A 20,685-nucleotide genomic window follows, 5' to 3' on the forward strand; every position below is an offset into this window, starting at 1 on the left:
ATTGCAGCCAAGAGCTTAGAATGAGGTTTGAGACATTAAATAAATCTTAAGGGGTACAATTACCTGATAAGTCTGATAGTTGTTCTTAATTAATGATACCTCTAAGGACCAGATACACTCAAAATCTGGAAAATAATTTTTTAAAAATCAATAATCACAGGTTCTGCAAATGCACAGGAACAGGAGACAATACACAAAACTTAATTGTGAAGCACATCAAACTGTGAAGCAAATTAAAGACTGGCTTGTTCCTTGTTTAATTTGATGTACAGGCCTATCTCTCACCCACAGTCAGGTAAGTATTTTGGTATGTTTTACAGAACAGGTGAGATGCAAATAACATTTTTAACTATGGGTACTGGAGAGCTGAATAGACTCTTTAAGAGAACAAAGATTAAGGCAGTGTCACAGAAGGTTGTTCCAAGTTTCTTCCTAGGCACAATAATGTGTCTTAATAAAATATCTCACTTCAATTTTTATTTCTCTCTTTTCCACTTACTTTGCAAATAATAATAATAAATAATTAAGCTATTTTGTGAATAAATCTTTCAGTACGTTCAATCCCATGCAACTTTGGGATTGCTTTGCAGCACAATTTTCCTTAAGAGCTATCCGAACTTCCAAGATGATTTCTGTTCTGGATTTCATTGCACTTTCTATGCAAAGCGGTCCTGCCGTACACATTCCTTCTGACAGGAGCTTCTGGGCACAGTGAAGCCATCTGCTGGCCACCCAGCCCGGGGATCGCTGTCACCTTGTGTCCCGGCGTTCCCGAGCCTCGGGAGCGGTGGTCAGTGGCAGGATCCTCTCAAAGTCCGCTTTGGATAGCAGCTGGCTCTGGGATGGGGCTGGACTGCGTGCGGATCCCTCCTCTGGACTGTGATGCTCCGGATGTTCATCGTATCCAGAGCCACGGGGGCACTTCTGGGAATCTCAGCACACCGTGACTACATTTTCAACATAATTCCTGTAGTTTGGAGAGCTGCTGTCCTTTGGGGGTTTCGCCGGGGAAAAGAAATTCCTTTTGCAGGCTGTGTCCTGAGTGCCCTTAACGCCGAGTACCGCGGCTGGCGGTGGGGACCGAGGAAGGAATGCTCGTCCTGGGAAGCAAATCCCTCCTTGTGGAAGTGCTGTAGTGGAGCATCGTGACAGACTATGGCAGGCCTAGGACTACAACACTCTTAAGCTGTGCCATGGGAGGTTTAGGTTGAATACTAGGAAGAATTTCTTCACAGAAGGGGTGGTTAGATACTGGAACGGGCTGCCCGGGAAGTGGTGGAGTCACCATCCCTGGAAGTGTTTCAAGGAAAGACTGGACGTGGCACCCAGTGCCATGGTCTAGACGACATGGTGGTGTTTGGTCACAGGCTGGACTGTGATGACCGTATGTCTGTGATGGTACCACCCGTAGGATCCCTTTCCTTGGGCTCCCGCAGGCAGCGGGCACACGAACGGCAGAATTGCGGGGAAGCGGTAGACAAGACCTTTACATCCCAAGGCGGGCCTCCAGCCCAGCCTGCCCCCGGCTGGGGAGGAGCGAGGGAAGGGCGGCTGGGGCGGAACATCCCCGGCATCGGCACGGAGCCGCAGCCGGCTCCCGGCGGGCGCCGCTTCCGCCACGTGTCCCGCCGGGCCCGCCGGTTGCCGCGGCGACGGGAACCTCTCCCGCCCCTTCCGGCCTCGCATGGCGCCGTCTCTTCCGCTGCGGGGAGTAATATGGTGAGTGGCCCCTGCTGGAGGCAAGGAGGGAAAGGGGAAGGAAAGTCGTGCGTGGAACACGGGGTGCGGGGGCTGCTGGCAGCGCCCGCTCCCTTGCCGGGGCGGCGCCGCCGCGGGGCATCCGGGCGGGCGCGGCCCGTAGCGGGCCCGGGGCAGCGCGGGGCGTCGCTGCCCGTGCCGTGGTTCCTCCTCGGGGCTCTCCGCCCGCCCCTCCAGCGCCGTCACCGGGCCGCGGCCGGCCGGCACCGCGGGCAGGGCCCGGCCGGGTACCGGGGCCGTGGGGGGCCCCTGTGCCGGAGCTGGCTCTCGAACGGGGTCGCCGGGCTGCGGTCTGAGCCTCGCAGTTCTCCTTCAGCGGCACGTCGGTCAGGGAGCTGGGACTCGCCGCAGGACAAACAGGTTGTAGGGCGCTTGCTCCCCGGTGTCGGGGCTGTCACTCTGGCTCGCTTCTCAAAGACGAAAACTCGATCTTTTGGGCACGACCGCCGCGTGTGCGTGTTCGTCTGGGCGGCGAAATGTTCCCCTGTCGTGCTGGAGGGACATCGGTGTCCTTAACAGGTGCTGTCACCTGTTGGAGCAGACAGTGCCGCTGGCTGCAGAAACTCGTCTTCTGGGGCTCTTCTGTCGCCTCAGGGGCTGGCTGAGGTGTGGGGCAGCCGCCCTGCCCAGCTCCGGGCTCTCGGCACAACTGCAGGATCTAGGGATGCCTTCCTGCCAAGGTGCAACCCCTGCTGAGCTGGAGCTGTTCCAGGGGTGCGCTGTGGCCTGCCTGCGTTTGCTCAGGTCCCCTGTGGCACCGAGTACACAGCTCTGATGCATCCTTTGTAAAGGGAGGTGTGGCACGGTGTGGCTGGGCATGACACAGTGCCAACAGTGTGGGAAAGGCCTGGGTGCAAAGGCAGCAAGGAGGGCTACGGAGATGTGAAGGGTCTGGAGGGGCAACCGTGTGAGAAGTGGCTGAGGTCACTTGGTTGTTCAGCCTCAGGAGACTGAGGGGAGACCTCTCTGCAGCTACACCTTCCTCAGAGGGGAACAGGAGGGGCAGGCGCTGATCTCTGCTCTCCGGTGCCCAGTGACAGGACCTGAGGGAATGGCCTGGAGTTGTGACAGGGGAGGTTTAGCGTGGCTAGAAGGACAAGCTTCTTCACCCAGAGGGTGCCTGGGCACTGGAGCAGATCCCCAGGGCAGTGGTCACAACACCAGCCAGACAGAACACAAGAAGTGCTTGGACAGTGCTTTCGGGTACATGGTGTGACTCTTGAGGTGTCCTGTGTAGGGCCAGGAGTTGGACTTCTATGAGTCCCTTCCAACTCAGGATATTCTGTGGTTCTTTCTGATTCTGTAACACAGCAGCTTTCATAAGCAGGCTGTCCACTGCCTGTTAGAAAAGCTATTCGAGGTGTTCTGGCATCGTGCACATGTCTGTTAAGAATTAAAATTATCACTAATGATTTGCTAATAAAGAAAAGAGTAAGAGTAGGCCTGTGTTTTGTCCCAGATGAGCTAAACTTGGGATATGTAGTAGTGCTCAAAGTTTAATTCATGGCACACTTGTATTTCTTAAGCTGTGTTGACAAAATGTCTGAAAGTTAATTGAATTTATTTTGGTGAAGAACCTATTAGTATGTCATTTTGCCTTCTGGTAGCAGCTAAGGTGTGATAGCTTCAAATCAGGCCTTATTTAATCTGGCCCCAGACTGCTGCAGATGACAGACCATCCATTACAAGTCCACAGATTTCTATTGCAAATCAGAAGGGTTTTTCACGTGGAAAGCTTATTTCATTGTGGGGAGAGCAGAATAGAGGACAGCCAGAAGCTTGGACCCTCTGAGGAAAGGGAGACAAGTGTCATGGCAGATGAATTTCTCTGGTAGTCTGCTCCCTGTCAGGCTTGCAGGAGAGCCGGGTAGCAGCCCCTTAGGTTAAGTCAGAGCCAACAGTCGTTGTTGGTATATTTCGTTTTGTTGGTATATTTCATTTTGTTATTGGCCTTGTGTTCACCACATCACCAGCATTGTTTTTACTTTAATGGTGGGTTCTCCTTTATAGATCTATAAACAATATTTTCCTGTTTAATAAATCCGTTGCCTTTGGGTGGGAAGTGTGCTTTGATGAAGAAAAATATTTGTGTTTTCCAGCTGTCTTGTAGTTTCATCTAAAAGAAAGTTAAAACCCACTCTTTAGGTGATACTTTAGTGTCTTTTCCAGTAAACCTGATTTCTGGATTATGTCTAAATGAAGCTTGATTCTAAGTCATTTGTCATTCTAATATAATAAACCATGTGAGATGGTTACCAAAATATTGTTGAGTTTAAAGCTTGTGATATTTCTGGTTAACAAAAAGTTCACTGTAGTCTTTGATATAACTGTGAAAATAGTTCATAAATGAAAATTTCCTTTTTGCTAATTTAAATTATGATTTAAGTGAAGTTTTTAATTAATTAAACTGTCGATTTTTTTTAAGGGGACAATACACTTGTTCCGCAAATCACAGAGATCATTGGTTGGAAAGTTAACACATGAATTTAGGCTGGTTGCAGCAGACAGAAGGGTAAGTGTTGTTTAAAAAAGTCATAATTGTAATAAAAATGCATTAGCTGTAGTAAGTTAAAACACACTATTAACTTAAGTATATTATGAATTTTTTTCTTTGAATTTTTCTAGCTGTGCTTAAAAAAATAATCTTTGAAGTTGTATAGCTTCTGTGGGTTCTCCCTATGAATTAGTGTTCTCCAGAATTATATCTGGTGGGTTCAGTGGAACTGTAAACTGAATGTGTTCAGATGTTTTTGGGACCAAAGTTTCAGCACAAATAAAGGAACCCACTAATATAAAGTTGCATGAGTTGGTATTCAAAATCAGATGCTGTGTGCTGTAATGAAATGCAAATATTATAGATGGGTGGAGGTTTTTTTAGACCAAAAAGGTATTTTAAGCATGGTGGCATTGATAAATGGGTTTTAAAATAATCTGTAAAGTTAAAAATAGAGTAAGGGCTTGCTGTTCTGAAATGAGTCGTGAATTTTTGGGAGGGAGGAGAAGCCAGTTCTGTTTGCATGATGAAGTACTGCAGTATTGTTTTTTAAGACTGGGTAGATGTATTTCTGTCTTGTAAATTTTGGAAGGTGTAAATACATATTTATTCTCATCAACAGTCCTGGAAGATTTTACTGTTTGGTGCTATAAATTTAATATGTATTGGCTTCCTGCTCATGTGGTGCAGCTCTACAAACAGCATAGGTAGGTGGCTCTCATGTACTGAAACTGTAACTACCATGTGTTTCTTAGCTTGTGGAGTTCCAGCTGACTGAAAAAGCCAAATCCAGTACTTACTGGAGTTAGTGGTTTGCACAGCCGGGTTCGGAAAGTGCTTCCTTTGGATTTGCTGCAGTCAGCTTAGAAGCAGTTTTCACAGACAAGTTTGGATGGGTGGAAGTCCTTCAAAGTTTGCACAGTTTTTAGTCCTGCTGGTCATTTGCTTCCTGCATAGCTTCTTCATCCTTAAGAATCAAAACCAGTAGACTTTTGAGTTACTAGTCCTCAAGCCTGTTCCTTGTACAAGTAGCACCAGTGACATGCAGAGACCCTCACTTGCAGTTGAGTGGGGATGTTTGTAGCGTGGAAAGGCTTAAGACTTCTTTTCTTCCAAGGAATGCTCAGCAGTAGCCAAAACACTGGAGTGTTTTCAACACCTCTGTAGCTGCCACTGTGAAGCACAGCACTGAGGGCTGCTGTGGAGAAATGAGCTCCAGATCAGCCAGACCCAATGCAGTTTTGTGTGACTTCTGCTTTTGGATAGGGGCTTCGATGTACTTCCCATCGCCTGTGCTGAGAATAGAATGCTATTTCTGTGTTTAATTTTTGGTGCAGGTTTTCTTTCAGTTTCAAGATAGGTTAGAGATGCAAAACAAGTAAAATATTCAGTTTAACCTACTTTTCACTGGAATAACACACATAAGAGATCTCTTACTTTGCTAAGTGATGTGTTTCTGGAAGATCTCCTGACTTTCCAGTACTTAAATTCCAAGTCACAACTTAGTCACAAATGTGATACCTTTTGTATCTGGGCTTTATTACGTGCTTTAGTTGAATTAGGATTGCCATCATCAACCTGCTTATGACATTAAGTATATTGGTGACTTGTTCTATCAGCAGAGGCAGTTTATGTAGGTAGAAGATTGGAAAGAGCTGTACAAAAAGGACTTAAAATACAAGTGATTTTTGCATTGAAAATTAAGTTTTAATATTTACTTTTATTTACAGCTTTAACTGCTTACACATATTTGACAATCTTTGACCTTTTCAGGTGAGTTTTTTTCCCATTTTGTCTGTGTATTTCTGTACACTTAAAATTTACTTACAGGTTCAAAGATATGTAATGTAGTCATCAGTATAGAAACAGTAACTGGTTTAAATATAGCTTAAATGAGTATAAAATTGCACACAATAAATAGATTGTAAACCCTACCATAGCTATGTTGGGAATGACTAGTAACTTAGTAACTGATCAGTTCAATCATGAGATTTCTCTGTGCAGATACATGACAACATAAAGCAATATGGCACAAAACTGTTGTCTGATTGTTTTCTCAGAACATTTTCCTAATGCCATAGTCACTGATTGTGAAGTAACCCTCAGTTTTAACGTCAGGAAACAAGAAGTATGTAATTCTATTTCAAAAATATTTCACAAGCTAGATACCAAATATTCTGCGCATAAGGTCATTAGATATTTTCAGTATTTTTCTTGTATTCTAACAAAATTGTATTAAAACAATTTTTAGTATGATAGTTCTGAACACTTTTGCTAATATTGCTAATACAGACATGAAATATGTATTATCAATAAGATACAGATGGTAGCAGTGGTTGGGAAATAAAATGTAGACATTTTAAAAATATTAGCCTACATTACCTTCCTTGCTATCTCACTATCTTATAAAAGGTATAGGTCAGCTTTCTGAGTCATACATATGTCCATTACCTACTATAACTTATCTGACTTACAATAAAACATTCGTAAATGACATCAGCAAACATGCAGAAACAAAAAAGACTTGTTGGGATTGGCACAAAAAAAAATTGATCTGTGACTGCATTAGAATTAAGATTTAACTGTAATGAATCTTGTCTTTCTCTTAGAATTTTGTATCTACTGAGTTTTTTTTTTTGTCTTGACTTTTTTGTCTTGACTTTTCACCTTGGGGAAATTCGGGAAAGTGTTGGTGTTGTACTTTCCATACTTAATTTGTATGGAAACTTTTTTTCTTTTAGTTTTAGAAGAGGGTAGAACACCCCTGGCACTCCTGTCTTATGGTGGTTAGGGGTTGGACTAGAAGATTATTCTAACTCACAGCAATCTCTTTCAAGAATTTTGATTTGCTGTAAGGGAGAACAATGCTCATTAATTCTGCTGCAAAAGTAAATTTCTGCTTCTTTTCTTTTTGTCATTGCCTGTTACTGCATATAATACTCTCACTGAGAATATGAGTTTATGGCTTTGTATATGAACAGTATTACTTCCTTTTTACTTTTACTTTTTATTCCACGCAGCTGAGAATCAAGTTGTGAGGATGTGATTGTTCATCAGTTGTAGGGATGAGTTCTTGATCCAGTGTGATTTAACGTTGTTAATTGCAAAAGGACTGCATGAAGCGCAGATGGCACTGAATCTGTGTGGATTCCAGTTGAAAAAATGGTTCAGTAGAGAAAAAAATGGTTCAGTAGAGGAAAAATAGTTAGATGAAATTATACTCATCCTTGAAACGTTCTGACTACTACCATGGAGATTCCAAAATAATTGGAATTCTAGATGTTCAGTATGAGAGAAAAATTTGGACAGAAGATAGCAAGAGAGACCTGTGGCTGTCAGTGTATGCCCAGTTAGATTAGAGGTTGTGTAGGTGAATGCAGCCAAAGAAAGTTAATCGTTGCATACATAGAGAAATTACACTGTGTAAAAGGCAATGCTTGGTGTGGCCTGAGACTCTAGAGTACTAAATCCAATTCATGGTATATCTCTAAAAGAAGACTTTAATGGAGAGATTTCTTTGCTTTTTCTTTCACTCTTCCGTCTTGCTTATCAGCTTCCTTCTCATTTAAGCAGCATTTCTCAGGTTACAACATTTCTAGGCAAGATCAGAAAGCACATGAGGAGCATTTGGAACATCACTGTGACAGTGATGGAGGTTGAGTTCAGGGCAAGATGTGGCTGTGTTCCTTTGTTGAGTTCTGGTGGCTCAAGTGTGTATTTGTACATTATGCAGTTTGTAAAGGCTGCTGTTACTTATCACAGTCTAATTCTCCCTTTTTCAGTTTGGTAACATGTCTAATAAGCTACTGGGTAATGATGAAGAAACCCAGCCCAGTGTATTCATTTGGGTAAGTACTAATAACAAGATGTTGTGTTTGATAATACAGCATTTCATACCTTGCTCCCTCTCATTGCCTGGATCCTCGAACAGCCATCAGTAATACTCTGTATGTGAAAGAGCCTAAAAGTGAGCAGGGGAAAGACTTTATGTAAAGAACAATACAGAGTAGGGGATGGACAGGAAGAAGAACTAAGAAATGCTTAATTTTAAGGTGTCTCTGAGTGGAGTGTTAAAAGAAACTGAAAATAATGACTATTCTGTAAAAGAAACTGAAAACAATGGCTATTCTATATTCTATAAAATCTCCAGTTTCTTCCCATCTGTCTGCTGTTGAATGAATTGGAAAAAGTAGCTGTATCCTGCTGGTTCTTGCACAGAAAAGATTCTGTTGGATGCATTGTTCAATGTTCAGTGTTTCTAAACTTAATTCTCAAATTTCAGGTTTGAAAGGTTTGAAGTTCTAGCTGTATTTGCATCTACAGTTCTGGCACAGCTTGGTGCTCTTTTTATACTGAAAGAAAGGTAGGGTTATGTACTATTTTCTTTAATTTTTCAACATATGGAGATACAGTCCAGATCAACCGAGAGCACATGCATTCTATGAGTATGTGAAGAGATACTTTAAAAAAGACTTAAAGATTTTAAAAAAATATTGCTAAATCTTACTGCTTGCTTATATTTACTACACTATGTGTAGGCTTTAGATGTAAAGATGGAAATTGATAAATGTTCTTAAAAAGCTCTCTAGGGAAAGATATAATGGTTTTAGGAGTACTTTTTCCAAAAGTTTGTGTAATTAATTTAATTAATTTCCTTATGCATCTTGACTTTTTTAAGCTCATTAACAAATAAAACTTTTTTGGTTTTACTTCTGTTACTTTTTGAAGTCAAGAAGCTTCATAATATATCAAGGATCTGAATGTTTAAAGCATCAACTTCTTCACTCCCTCAAAGTTTGTTCAAGTATTAATTTGCCATACCATGTATGCTTGGGGGCATTTGTATTTCAGGACATTAGCCTAAAACATTATTTTTGTTTTTTGAAGATGAAAAGGCTTTTGTTAACATCTAGAATTTAAAACTGCAACAGTATACCTTCCCTTATTTTATTCAAGTGCTCTATTTTCTGTGTAAAGGACTGTATTAACAACTTAGTAACTTTATACTATAAAGTCAATGTATTGAGGTGACAGTCCACTGGAATGAATCACCCTCTGTCAAAACTTCCAAGTTTTCCAACATCAATTTTAGGAAATTCCACAAACTTAGCAGATTTTTCTGTTACAACTGAAGCTCATTTGTTAACTCACTGGTGGGTGAAAAAAGATCTATATCTCCACCCCAGTATCCAATGTTTACTTTATTTGACCTTGCTTAGTGTGAGGTTGTAAGTCAGGAATTTCAGACTTAGTTTGTTGTGGTCACCAACACTGGTGGTGGTGCCAATAGCAATATTTTTTGCATGTTCATTTACAAGCATATTTTTATCATGTAGGCAGCATTCATGGTAGCTGGCACAGTTTGGAAATATTTGGGAAGTCTAAATCACATCTGCTTTGATTCAGTGTTAAATGCTTTCATTGCTTATAAAAGTTGCTATGTTTGTTTAACAATCCATTTTTTGCGGTACTGTATCTATCAGTTTTTGTTTATGAATGGCAGCTAATGCTAAGGAACTGTAAAAACATGCTTCAAGGCATGTATCAAGGCTTTACTGTATAATATAATTTAAATTTTCAATTATTCTTGTAGTGCGGAGCGGTTTCTGGAACAGCCTGAGATACACACGTAAGAAATTATTTTAACATGTAAAATGTGTTGTCCTTTTGTGTTTCTGATTGTTATCTAGCATATATTAGTTGTGCAAGTGCTTTCAGTACCAAATTGCTTTTGGTGCCTTGGCATTTGCTTTAAACCATGTGCAGGCTATACTGCAGACGGTTCTTTTCAAGGTACAATTGAAATTTAATGCTCATGTTCTCTCAAATAGTGATCTAACTACATATTGCTGCTTTTCCTACTTCAGTTCCTTTTGTTTCTTGTGGCCTCTTGGAAGGCCTGGTATGTGGGGGGGAAGGATGCTGTGGTCAACAGGGAACTGAAGGTTTTACAAAGAGGGTTCAGACTATAAAGACCACGGGGAGAGGAAAAGCAGGTGTTATGGGGCAAAGGAATGGGACGTGGGATGTATGCTGAAGTAGTTCTGGAAGAAGGTTGGGGGTATATGGCATGATTCCATTGAAAGCTGAGCTTCTTAGCTGTGCTGCTGAGGGGACAGTGTGTTTGTATCTTCAAAGGGCAAATATATACGTGTGTGTGTTTGTGCAATTGGTTAAGAGCTGTTACTCGACATTACCAGCATTGTGTGATAACAATGTACGAAGTTCAGTGATCTTGTACAACCCTTACAATGATAATACACTGCTGGTTATTAAGTATTACACTAGTTTATCCTACTGGTTTTCAGCCTCAGTGAATGAAACCAAGCAAAATATTTTGGTACTGTTATTGGTAGTTACAGCTTGATGGCATGTTCTCTGGTTATGGGAAATTAAGACACTTTTTTCCCCTCCCTAGGGGACGACTGCTGGTTGGTACTTTCGTGGCTCTCTTTTTCAACTTATTTACAATGCTTTCCATTAAGAATAAGCCTTTTGCTTATGTCTCTGAAGGTATGTGATAAATTAGACTATAACAAGAATTCAGAAAAAAATGTTAATGTTCCTATTTTTATCAAGGTATAACTTACTTGTCTTGTAACTTCCTTAACTAGTGGTTGTATATTACTATTACCTCTGTTAATGTATTTATGTTAATTGTTAAATATGTTAATTGTGCAGTAGAATTAACTAGTGGTTGTATATTACTATTACCTCTGTTAATGTAACTTTGTGCAGTAGAATTGCCATCTGATTTTCAACTCCAGTTTGTTTATAAGGCTCGAAGTAGTCTGAGGTCATTAATATGATAAACCAAGTATTATTTTAATGCTTCAGTATCCTTTATTTTCAGTTTTTTGAATGCAATCAGTGGAGGCATGTAACAGATACCAGAAATTTCAACACATTTTATGGATGTATTAATGAATTAAAAAATAAGTTAATGCAATAGTTCTTTTTTCCTCTTCATTGGTAAATGAAAAGCTCTTTTACTTTTTCATTGTGAAGTAGGCTTGCAGTCATTCCTGCAATTGTAAATTGTCCTGTAAATTGTCCATAGTTATAAATATCTAATTTACACTATATTATATAAAAGATAATGATTATAACCTGCAATTATATTTGTATTTAATCAGTTCAGATTATTATGAGAGATGGATGTTGTACTTGCTGCCTGGAAAAGACAGACCTGGGTCTTTTTTCAAGTGCCTGCTTCTCTGTTGAGATATATTTACTCATTCACAGTGTATTTATTGAATTCTTCCCTTAAAATATAACTTGTGTGTACTTTAATATGTAGTAACTTAAAAGTGGTACTTAAAATTGTGGTAACTTTATTACCTTCTTTCTTTTGCAGCTGCCAGCACAAGTTGGCTTCAGGAACACGTTGCAGATCTTAGTAGAAGGTAAAGCTTTATATTGTTTTTCAAAATCATTAGCTTCTGGAAGGCAGTGTTGGTTTTGTGTGTATAATAACATTTTGGAGGGGTATTGAGGCATAAACTTGTATTAGAGCTTTTAAAATATCTTTACCTACTGGAGGTGTCGTGTATGAACTCTGGGGCAAACATTGTCTCCCATATTTCCCAGATACATCAGTCTAACAGAAATACATCTTTCTGGGTACCTTTTCTTTTGAATATATGTGTTCAGTACATTGTATGTAATTCTCTTTGGATGAGAGTAGGAAAACTAGCATTATCCTGTACATACCTGAACTGCATTTCACAGCGTGCATTACTGAGTGATATATTTTGTAATAATTCATGTTTATTTACTTTGTGGGCTGGACAAATGATTCAGATGGTTGAGTTTAAATGTGATGTATGAAACAGGTAACTCACTAAACCATAGCTATGGAAACTCCTGACCTGTCCAGCAGGAAACTGGCAAGTCCATGTCTTCCAGGGATATAAGGAGTGTTGATCATTCATCTTATCTGTTAACTGTCTTGCTTGTATTGGATATCTAAATGCAAGATAATGTTGTTTGCAAATAGTTTTGTCAGATGTCAGGGAAGTTTATTTTAATCCATACACATTCTTCCGACTATCTGTCGGTATCAAAAGAAAAATGTTAAACCAAGCTGTAAAACATGTTAAGTATGCTTCAAAACCCATCTGTTTCTGCATCTCGTGATCTTTTTTACAGTTAAGGAGAGGAGAGAATGCTGGCTTGGTAACAGAAGAATTAATTTTATATGGGTATAAGATGTTACATCATCAGAACCAAAATCTGTGAAATATTTTTGGAAGACTAATAATTAGGTTGCCAAGTTTTATTGTAAAAAAAAAAAGGTGGATACCAATCATGGACAATAGCACAACTTTCCTCTTATCAGTGTAGAAACACAGTTTTAAGGGGAAGGACATTGATGGATAACTTGAAGGAGTCCCAGACCAAGAGTAATATTATTTCTACTGGGTTTTGAGATAACCTGTGTATAGTTAAGTCAATATAAGTAAAACCCCATTGAATTAGCATGTATACAGCTATTTCAGATGTGTTATGTGAAGCAGTGCTGATTAAAAAAATACCTGCACCTGTGTATAATTATGTTGATTAAAATTCTTAAAGAAGCAGGCCAGCACATGATGTCTAAACATAAGTTTGCTTTAACCATAGCAACCAGATATTACATTCACTGGGAAGTACATAAACTCCTTTCTGTCTTCATACTCCCATTGACAGGAAATAGCTATAAATAAGTAATTTTTGCAGCATTCCCTCATGCATTTTTTTGGTCTCCTCTTATTCAACTACTGGTCTTCTTCCTCTTTTAAGACTTCATGAATTAGTTAGCTTTGACTTTGGGACGCTTTTGCACACCAAGGTGGCAGATGGATTGAAGACTGGTGATACGCAAATCTCTCTCTATGTACATCTCTGTAATACCAGTATTGAACCCACCAAGCACCTGTGTTGCAGGCAGCTGATTCAGCTATATCACAGAGCTGTGTTCCCAGAAAAAAAAACTTGAGTAATTTTTGCTGACAGCAGCCTTTGAGCAGAATTAGTGGGGCCTTTACAGTGCTCATCATATGCTATGACAGCAAGGTGTGTTAGAAGTCAAATGCTAAATGATGGGTGTAATTTTGGAATTTCAGAGTAGAAAGAGAGAGTAGAGGAGCTGGCTGACAACTGCTTTTTCTGTTTTGTTGCAGTATTTGTGGAATCATCCCAGGATTGAGTAGCATCTTTCTGCCACGGATGAACCCTTTTGTCTTGATTGATATTGCTGGAGCTCTGGCTCTTTGCATTACATATATGCTCATTGAAATCAAGTATGTGCAGTTGTTGTTTTAAAACAGTATCTCTTTTTGTATCCAGTTTGTAGGAAAATACATTTTTTACGTGAAAGAAATGCTCTGATGTAGAGCTGCATTTTGTATGAATGGTATTGCAACTCTGAATGCATCTGTCTATTGTCCAAGATGAATGAGAGTTCAAATGAGATTAGTGTATGTAAAATTCTGTAAGTTTATGTAATTTAAAAGAATGAAAAAAGAACCATAAGTAAGTTGTTCTGCCTTTCAAAAATGTAAATGCCAGTGTTTCTTTAAAATTGCTCTTTTTTCCCTAGCAATTACTTTGCTGTGGACACAGCCTCTGCTATAGCAATTGCTTTGATGACATTTGGTACCATGTATCCCATGAGTGTCTACAGTGGGAAAGTACTACTCCAGGTAAGGCAGCCTTACAAATCAACAGATTTTGTCGTTTTGGTTTTGTTAAATGGTCTCATTTAAAAAAAAAACCCAAACCTTGAAATCTGTTTTAAACTTGCAAATAGAAGTGTTCCTATGGGAATTCGTGATGTGCTACAAGAATGTTAAAGGTTGTGCAAATATACATCACGAAGTCATAAGAATTTAATGAAAATGTCATTGCTCTCTTGTGTGAGTAGACCAGACTTAAAGGCTCTCTTACTTCAACAGGGCCAGTTAATCTTTATTATAACTTGTATTTTCTTTACTTCTTCTTTTTGAAGACAACCCCACCTCATGTGATTGGCCAGTTAGATAAACTTCTTAGAGAGGTAAGTCAGTGTATAATACATAGCACAGTGTGTACAGCTAATAAGCATTCAGGAATGTGAAGAATTTTTCTGACCAGTCCAAGAAGTTTGCTAAAATTATTTTTTTAGTATTTTTTTAGCTGCATGTAGAAAATATGAATCTTGCTTTCCAAGATGAATAGTGTCTTTTAGGTATCTGGAACAAATCTATTTAAGTAGTGCAGGCTGTTTTTATTTAAATTTGAGCTACTATTGAAGTGGTTTACAAATGTGAGTTGAAGGAGGAAAATGAGTACAGGCAGCTGTTGAATTATAGCATATCAAGTTAAGAACATACTTAAGTTTGGCAGCAAGAGTTACTTGAAATATGTTCCTTAAAACTTTTTTGATGGATTTGGATGTTTAAGGGTAGCAAAAGTGCAATAGATAAGCGTTAGTGACATTAACAGACATCATCTGTTCTCTGTATGGAGCTTTTATTTCACTACTGAAAATTATTTGTTATTCAGTTATGTATAAAAATATGTTTCTAAAGGGATTTGAAACTTCTAATTTATTTTCATATTTGTGGATGTTTGTGTAAAATTAGGTTTCAACTTTGGATGGTGTGTTGGAAGTTCGAAATGAACATTTCTGGACATTAGGTTTTGGCACTTTGGTAAGTTATACCTTTATTATCTTTCTAGGCTTCGTTTTCAGATACTATTTAATTTTTTAATTTACATAAAGTAAGATATTTCTTCTGAAATAATAACTGTAAAAAAATTTGATGGAGTTAGTACTCAATCCATGTGTTTTATTGCAAAACTTCTGTTCCTCTGTCCTTTACATTTTTTAAAGCTTTGTTGGTTAGTGTTATTAATGTATACTGCAGTTCTGGCTTAAAGCATGCATTTTTGCAACTGTAGAATTTCTTTTGTATTTTGGAGTGAAGAAAATGACAAACAATGGAGAAAAAAAATTTTTAAATGGTGTGTTAGTGTATATTGTCTAGGAAAAGAGAAATAACTGTAACCCTTCAAGCAGGAAGGGTCTACAATAGACAGTAGAATCATATGTTTTCAGCATTTCTAGGGGAGAAGGTAGAGCAAAATAATTACAGTTGTGTACCAATAATTCTGTAAGCTGAAAGAAATGAAGGTGTATTTTTTGTAATACAAAATGATCACCAGAACTTGGTTATTCCTAAGTTGATGCAGGTATTTTGTGACAGCTAGAAAAGTAAGACTCTTAGAAAATTTCTTCATTGGTTTCTTCCAGTATGCTGCCCTTCTTTAAACAACAAAAAAGGCATCTATTCTCTCTTTCTGATGTAAAAATAGCTTTCAGTTTACTGTTCTGCCACTTATGCCTAACTTTGCACTTTGTTCTTTTGAGCCATTTTTCTCCCCCAGTTGTTGCCTTTCTTGCCAACACATGTTGTATAGATGGGTTGTAAGACTCGCTTCTCCTGAATGATCATCTTGCTATGTTCATAAGAGAGCAACACATCAGGAAAGATCAGAATGTATCCCGTAATAAGGTTCTTAATTTAGACTATAGTTTCCACTGCAAAAGGTCTTTGTGTAATTCTCTGCAGGATAATTTTCCTCTTCTTTAATGCATGTGGAGAATCTTTATTGGGGTAATAATTAACAGCCAACTTGTTTTTTTCACTTTCTAGGCTGGATCAGTCCATGTCCGAATTCGGAGAGATGCAAATGAGCAAATGGTACTTGCCCATGTCACTAACAGATTATACACATTGGTCTCGACCTTGACTGTTCAGATTTTCAAAGATGACTGGATCAGACCTACCTTATCATCTGTGCCTATTGCAAACAATATTCTGAACCTTTCGGATCATCACATTATTCCAATGCCATCTTTGAAAGCTGCTGACAATTTGAACCCTGTTACCTCCACTCCAGCTAAGCCTAGCAGCCCACCACCAGAATTTTCTTTTAACACACCAGGCAAAAATGTGAGTCCAGTCATCCTTCTAAACACTCAGACAAAGCCCTATGGATTGGGCTTTAATCATGGATCTGCACCCTACAACAGTGTACTCAATCAAGGACTTGGAATACCAGGAATTGGAGCAGCTCAAGGATTCAGAACTGGTTTTGCAAATGTCCCAGGCAGATATGGAACAAACGCTCGTGGTCAGCCCCGACCATAATAAACACCATTATTTATTATACTTAAGGGTATTGACTTAATTCTTTTATTACCCAATTTTTATAAGCATTTGGAATGTCACATCATTCTGAATGGCTGGGAACAAGTGCATTGTTCATATTCATGAAGTGGTTAAATAGCAGTTTTTTCCTTTGCATCAGCAGTAGCCTGTCTAATGCCACAGATATTTTGCAGATTTACAATACTTTACAAGTAGTTTTTATAGGGTGTCTATTTCTACTCATCTTTTTTATCCACTTTTCTTCATTTATCCAAGAATGTATTGAGATGCAGCACAACTCCCTAAGAGAATAAAATTGTCACCAGGTAGCATTTTTTTTTTATTCTAATGAGAATTACTGGATGCTGAATAGCTCAGAGAATAGGAAATAGCAGAAATACAAGTCCCAATTTTCAGACATGTTTGATTATTGTATTAAGCCATGCTTGGGCCAGATCACAATTAGTTTTTGATTGCAAAAATCCATCAATATTCATGTTGTGGCCATTGTGAAGACAATCTGGCATTTCAGATTGTAATTGATTTTGCGAGACCGTGTTTTTACATTTTTATTGATGCTTTTATAGAAATTCAGATGGTTCAGCAACCATTTTCTAGTTGTAAGTATTCCATACTCATCTCTGATATTTCTTACTTTTTGGTTTAACTGCAAAATTATTTAGCAATATACTGGGAAATAAAATACTTAAAACTTAAGATTTTACAAGCACCTCTTTTTTACAATTAACCCTATTGAGGATACACATCAGATGACTGTTGTTTCTGAAGCCAGTATTTAATTTTTGACTATGGAGAGTATTCTATTATTTGACTGTGACTTTGTATTTTCCTCTTTGTATTTTTTTAATGTAGTTCCACGGGCAAAAGTAATTTATTTATATTCCTGGTTTATATCCAGAGTGCAGATCAGTGATCGCTGAGAGTTTGTAGTCACCGCTGGAGTGCTTAACTTTTGGGGCACACTCGGAACAAGACCACTTAACCTGTCTCTGCTTTTGCATTACTGTCCTACTGTACATTGAGGTGTCTGCATTTCTCCAGGGCCTTTCTCAGAGAGCTCTTCCCTCTCATCGCTGTCTTTTCCTTCTCTGCTCTGACAACAGGGAAAGGCCTTTTAGAAATACTTCAGTTTTTTTCTGTTCCCCTGTGCAGTATCTACATTACAATTGCTCCTCTGTACATTCTTCTGCATCTCTTGGCCGTCTAGGAATGGGTTTCCACTTGCAACTCAGGGTGCTATATATTGGCTTCCACCTTGTTCGTCTGTGTGCTAAATTATGCACTCCACTTCCGTGAGGTGGTTACATGGAGCTGTAGTATCTCAGGGATTCCAAGGATACTATGTTAACTGAAGATAATTGCTTTGATGGAGAAATCTTTCTTATGTGGATCTGAGTGAAGAAAACAGCCTTCATTTGGATTTTAAAGATCTGTGGCCTCTTCACTGGCTGAGGATTTATTTTTCTTTTTCTGTGTAAGAATATTTCTGTTTTTCTCCCCCCTCCATGACCTGTGTTTCTTGAGCCAGTGTTTGGAGGAGGGAGTCATTCTTGCAAAAGCAAGGTGACATTCTGCATGATGGAGATGTATCTTTTGGGGATGTTTCAGGCTGAGGGTAGTGCCCTGGCTGCCACTGGGATGCTGTCCATGTAAGCTACAAGTAGGGAATCTAGTTCTGTACTTCATTTGCAGTGAGAGTAAAAATTTCATTGCTCTGTTAGAAAATGTAATGACCTGGCAAACGTCCATTTAAAGATTACAGTGAAATTACAACGATTGGCTCTGTTTCTGTGGGGTCAGTATTAACTCAGTAATCACCTGTGGCCCATTATCCTGTCTTTCTGTGAGTCTATTGCGTGTGCCATTGCTGCATGGAAATTCACTGAAGTACAGAACACTTGAACAGATTCTCTGTACCTCTTGGGTGCTGAACTAGACTGCACTTTCTACAGCATCTGCAACACCTTAGAGCCAGCAGAATGTTTACAATACACTACTCTTGTGTGGCCTGGTTAAGAATTGTTCCTTACTCCAGTTTCATAATCACATGCCCTTTTTCTGATATTTTTAATACATTGTATTATATTGAATGCATGCTTACTTGTTTTCAGTAGAAAATTAAATCTCCATTTTATTAAAAAATGAAGGTGATCTCTGATTTAAAATGAGAAGGGAGGGTGAGAATCCCAGAATTCTGAGTGCAATATAATCACTTTAACAAAAATACTTTTTTGAGTGATTGTTTACAATATATATAATATGTGCAGATGATAAAGATTCTTTTAGATACTAGGACAGCTTTTTAGCTGCTTTATTGTTATGAATATATTAGAACATTTGTTAAATCAGCACAGAGTAAAATGTCTCCTTTTATATGAGGAAAATAAAATCAGTGTAATTCGTAACTGACAAGAAAAAAGTGGTAATTTGTGTACAAGATTTTACAGTTATCTTTCTATATATATTGTTTAAGTGATGCTCTCGGGTGATGCTTCAGTCTCAATGAGCAGGTATGTCAAACTTCAGAACTGTTTTGCTGGGTGTAATACCAGTGTAGACTGGGTCCTTGGAATAATTCTGTAGAAAGTGGGTTTTTGTACATTTTGCCTTTTCTAACTGTGTTTTGCTGTTAGGCGATCACAATCTAAATGTTTATTTGATACATAGTGAATAAGAATTTATAATTTATATCATCTTCATTCCTAATGCTAGGAATGCTGTCTCAGCTAGAGAGAAAAGAAGACTGGTACTTGCTGTCATTTCTGTCTGCCAGAGGATTTGGCATTGTTACTCCCTTAAGTTGTTCCAGCTGTGATCGCACAGGATCGCATCACTTGTAGGTAAATGCATCCAGCTTTAGAGAGTTTGAGGGGCATGTACCATTATTTGGCTCCAGATTCTTGTGAGAAACTGCCTTTTCCCGATACAAAAGGAGCCAGAGCACCTATCACAAGACAAATAACTACCATATGGGTTTTTTTTCAGCTTTACATGTTGAGTGATGGCTCTTGAGTTCATTCTGTTCTGCATTCCCTTAACCCAGGTGGTAACCACAGACACCTTTGGCACACAAAGCCAGGGACAGCCTTTTGTGGCTGGTAAACTGATTTTTATTCCCTTCCCCTTGACTGAGATGTGACAAATCCTTTTCAAGGCGAGAACCTGTGCAGCAATTCTGCTGATTAGAATAACTGAAGTCCTCTATTGATTTCTAACTCTTGCCGCCATCCAACAGAGGAGGAGAAACTATCCAGCTGTAGGTTTTTCAACACAAAGCATCTCTCTGAATTCTGAAGTGGTTATCTGTCATGTGCTTGTCCAGACCCAATGGATCTGGATATTTAGTCATACTCAGTGTTGAAACTGAGAGTAGAAGAGATACCAGTCCTGGTCTCTTCACTTGTATTTTTTGTTCTCTGGGCATTTTATGAAATAGCTTTGACTTTGTCCTACCTGCTTGTTCTCCCCTGCCTTAGTAGCAATGAAAACCCGCCTTGTGCCATGTCTGCCTTACTGACTGCTTCTTGTGCTTTTGAGAACTTAGATTCACATGGTTACTGGGTTAATGCTTTCCTTCCAGCAATTATTTTTTAAATGAATGATGAATCACATAAATTGCTAATATGATGATCCTTCCCTCTGTAAGTAAACTTTTCCAGGGCTAGCATCCAGTTAGGAGATGGCCTTTTTTTCCTGTACCAAAAAAACCCCCAAACACAAAACCCAGGGAGGGAAGAAAAAAAAAAAAAAACCAAACCCAAGCCTTTCCATGTTTGCTTCACATTCTGATAAATATTGAATCATATTACAGCAAACTGTATCTCATTTCCTTGGACTGAGTAAACATAACTCGAGAGCTGCATGCTCAGGCAGTAAAAATGTAATGACAAAATTGACATGATTTGGTGTACCACATGGTTAAATTATGGCTTCAGCTAAGTGTTCATAGAGATTTAAAAAACGCAGGCTTTTCCCAGTTACAACAACCCTCTGAGCCAATATTTCACAATGAAGCATGTTTTAAGTTAACTTTCAAAAAAAAGAAGCAGAGTAGCAGTACACAGTGCAAACAGGTACTGCATTTTTCAGAGGTCCTGCAAAATAGGAAGTACCACAAGAGTTCACCAAAACAAAACAACCTCACAAATTCATGTTTAATATTTCTATATTTAGCCATTCTGTTACCTTTCTTTGCCACTTAGGAGGGTATGAAGGTGCTTTATACTGCTCAAA

The 20,685-nt window shown here is 39.0% G+C and overlaps 1 protein-coding gene across 2 annotated transcripts; it reads left to right on the forward strand.

Moving 5' to 3' along the window:
* Positions 1-1,646: 1,646 nt before the first annotated feature.
* SLC30A6 (solute carrier family 30 member 6) lies at positions 1,647-17,145 on the forward strand. 2 transcript variants are annotated; one of them, XM_041477236.1, is made up of 14 exons: positions 1,647-1,719; positions 4,184-4,270; positions 4,875-4,959; positions 5,983-6,025; positions 8,035-8,100; positions 8,535-8,615; positions 9,846-9,881; positions 10,671-10,765; positions 11,610-11,658; positions 13,417-13,536; positions 13,836-13,938; positions 14,244-14,291; positions 14,860-14,928; positions 15,934-17,145. In XM_041477236.1, the coding sequence occupies exons 1-14, from the start codon at positions 1,717-1,719 to the stop codon at positions 16,429-16,431; spliced, it is 1,383 nt and encodes a 460-aa protein (XP_041333170.1). In that variant the 5' UTR covers positions 1,647-1,716; the 3' UTR covers positions 16,432-17,145. The 2 variants fall into 2 exon arrangements, with proteins under 2 accessions (XP_041333170.1, XP_041333171.1); XM_041477237.1 differs by lacking the exon at positions 1,647-1,719 and adding an exon at positions 2,010-2,118.
* Positions 17,146-20,685: the final 3,540 nt, after the last annotated feature.

Source organism: Pyrgilauda ruficollis, unplaced genomic scaffold, assembly GCF_017590135.1.
Source record: "Pyrgilauda ruficollis isolate IOZ18807 unplaced genomic scaffold, ASM1759013v1 scaffold4, whole genome shotgun sequence".
In the NCBI taxonomy this organism is placed as follows: domain Eukaryota; kingdom Metazoa; phylum Chordata; class Aves; order Passeriformes; family Passeridae; genus Pyrgilauda; species Pyrgilauda ruficollis.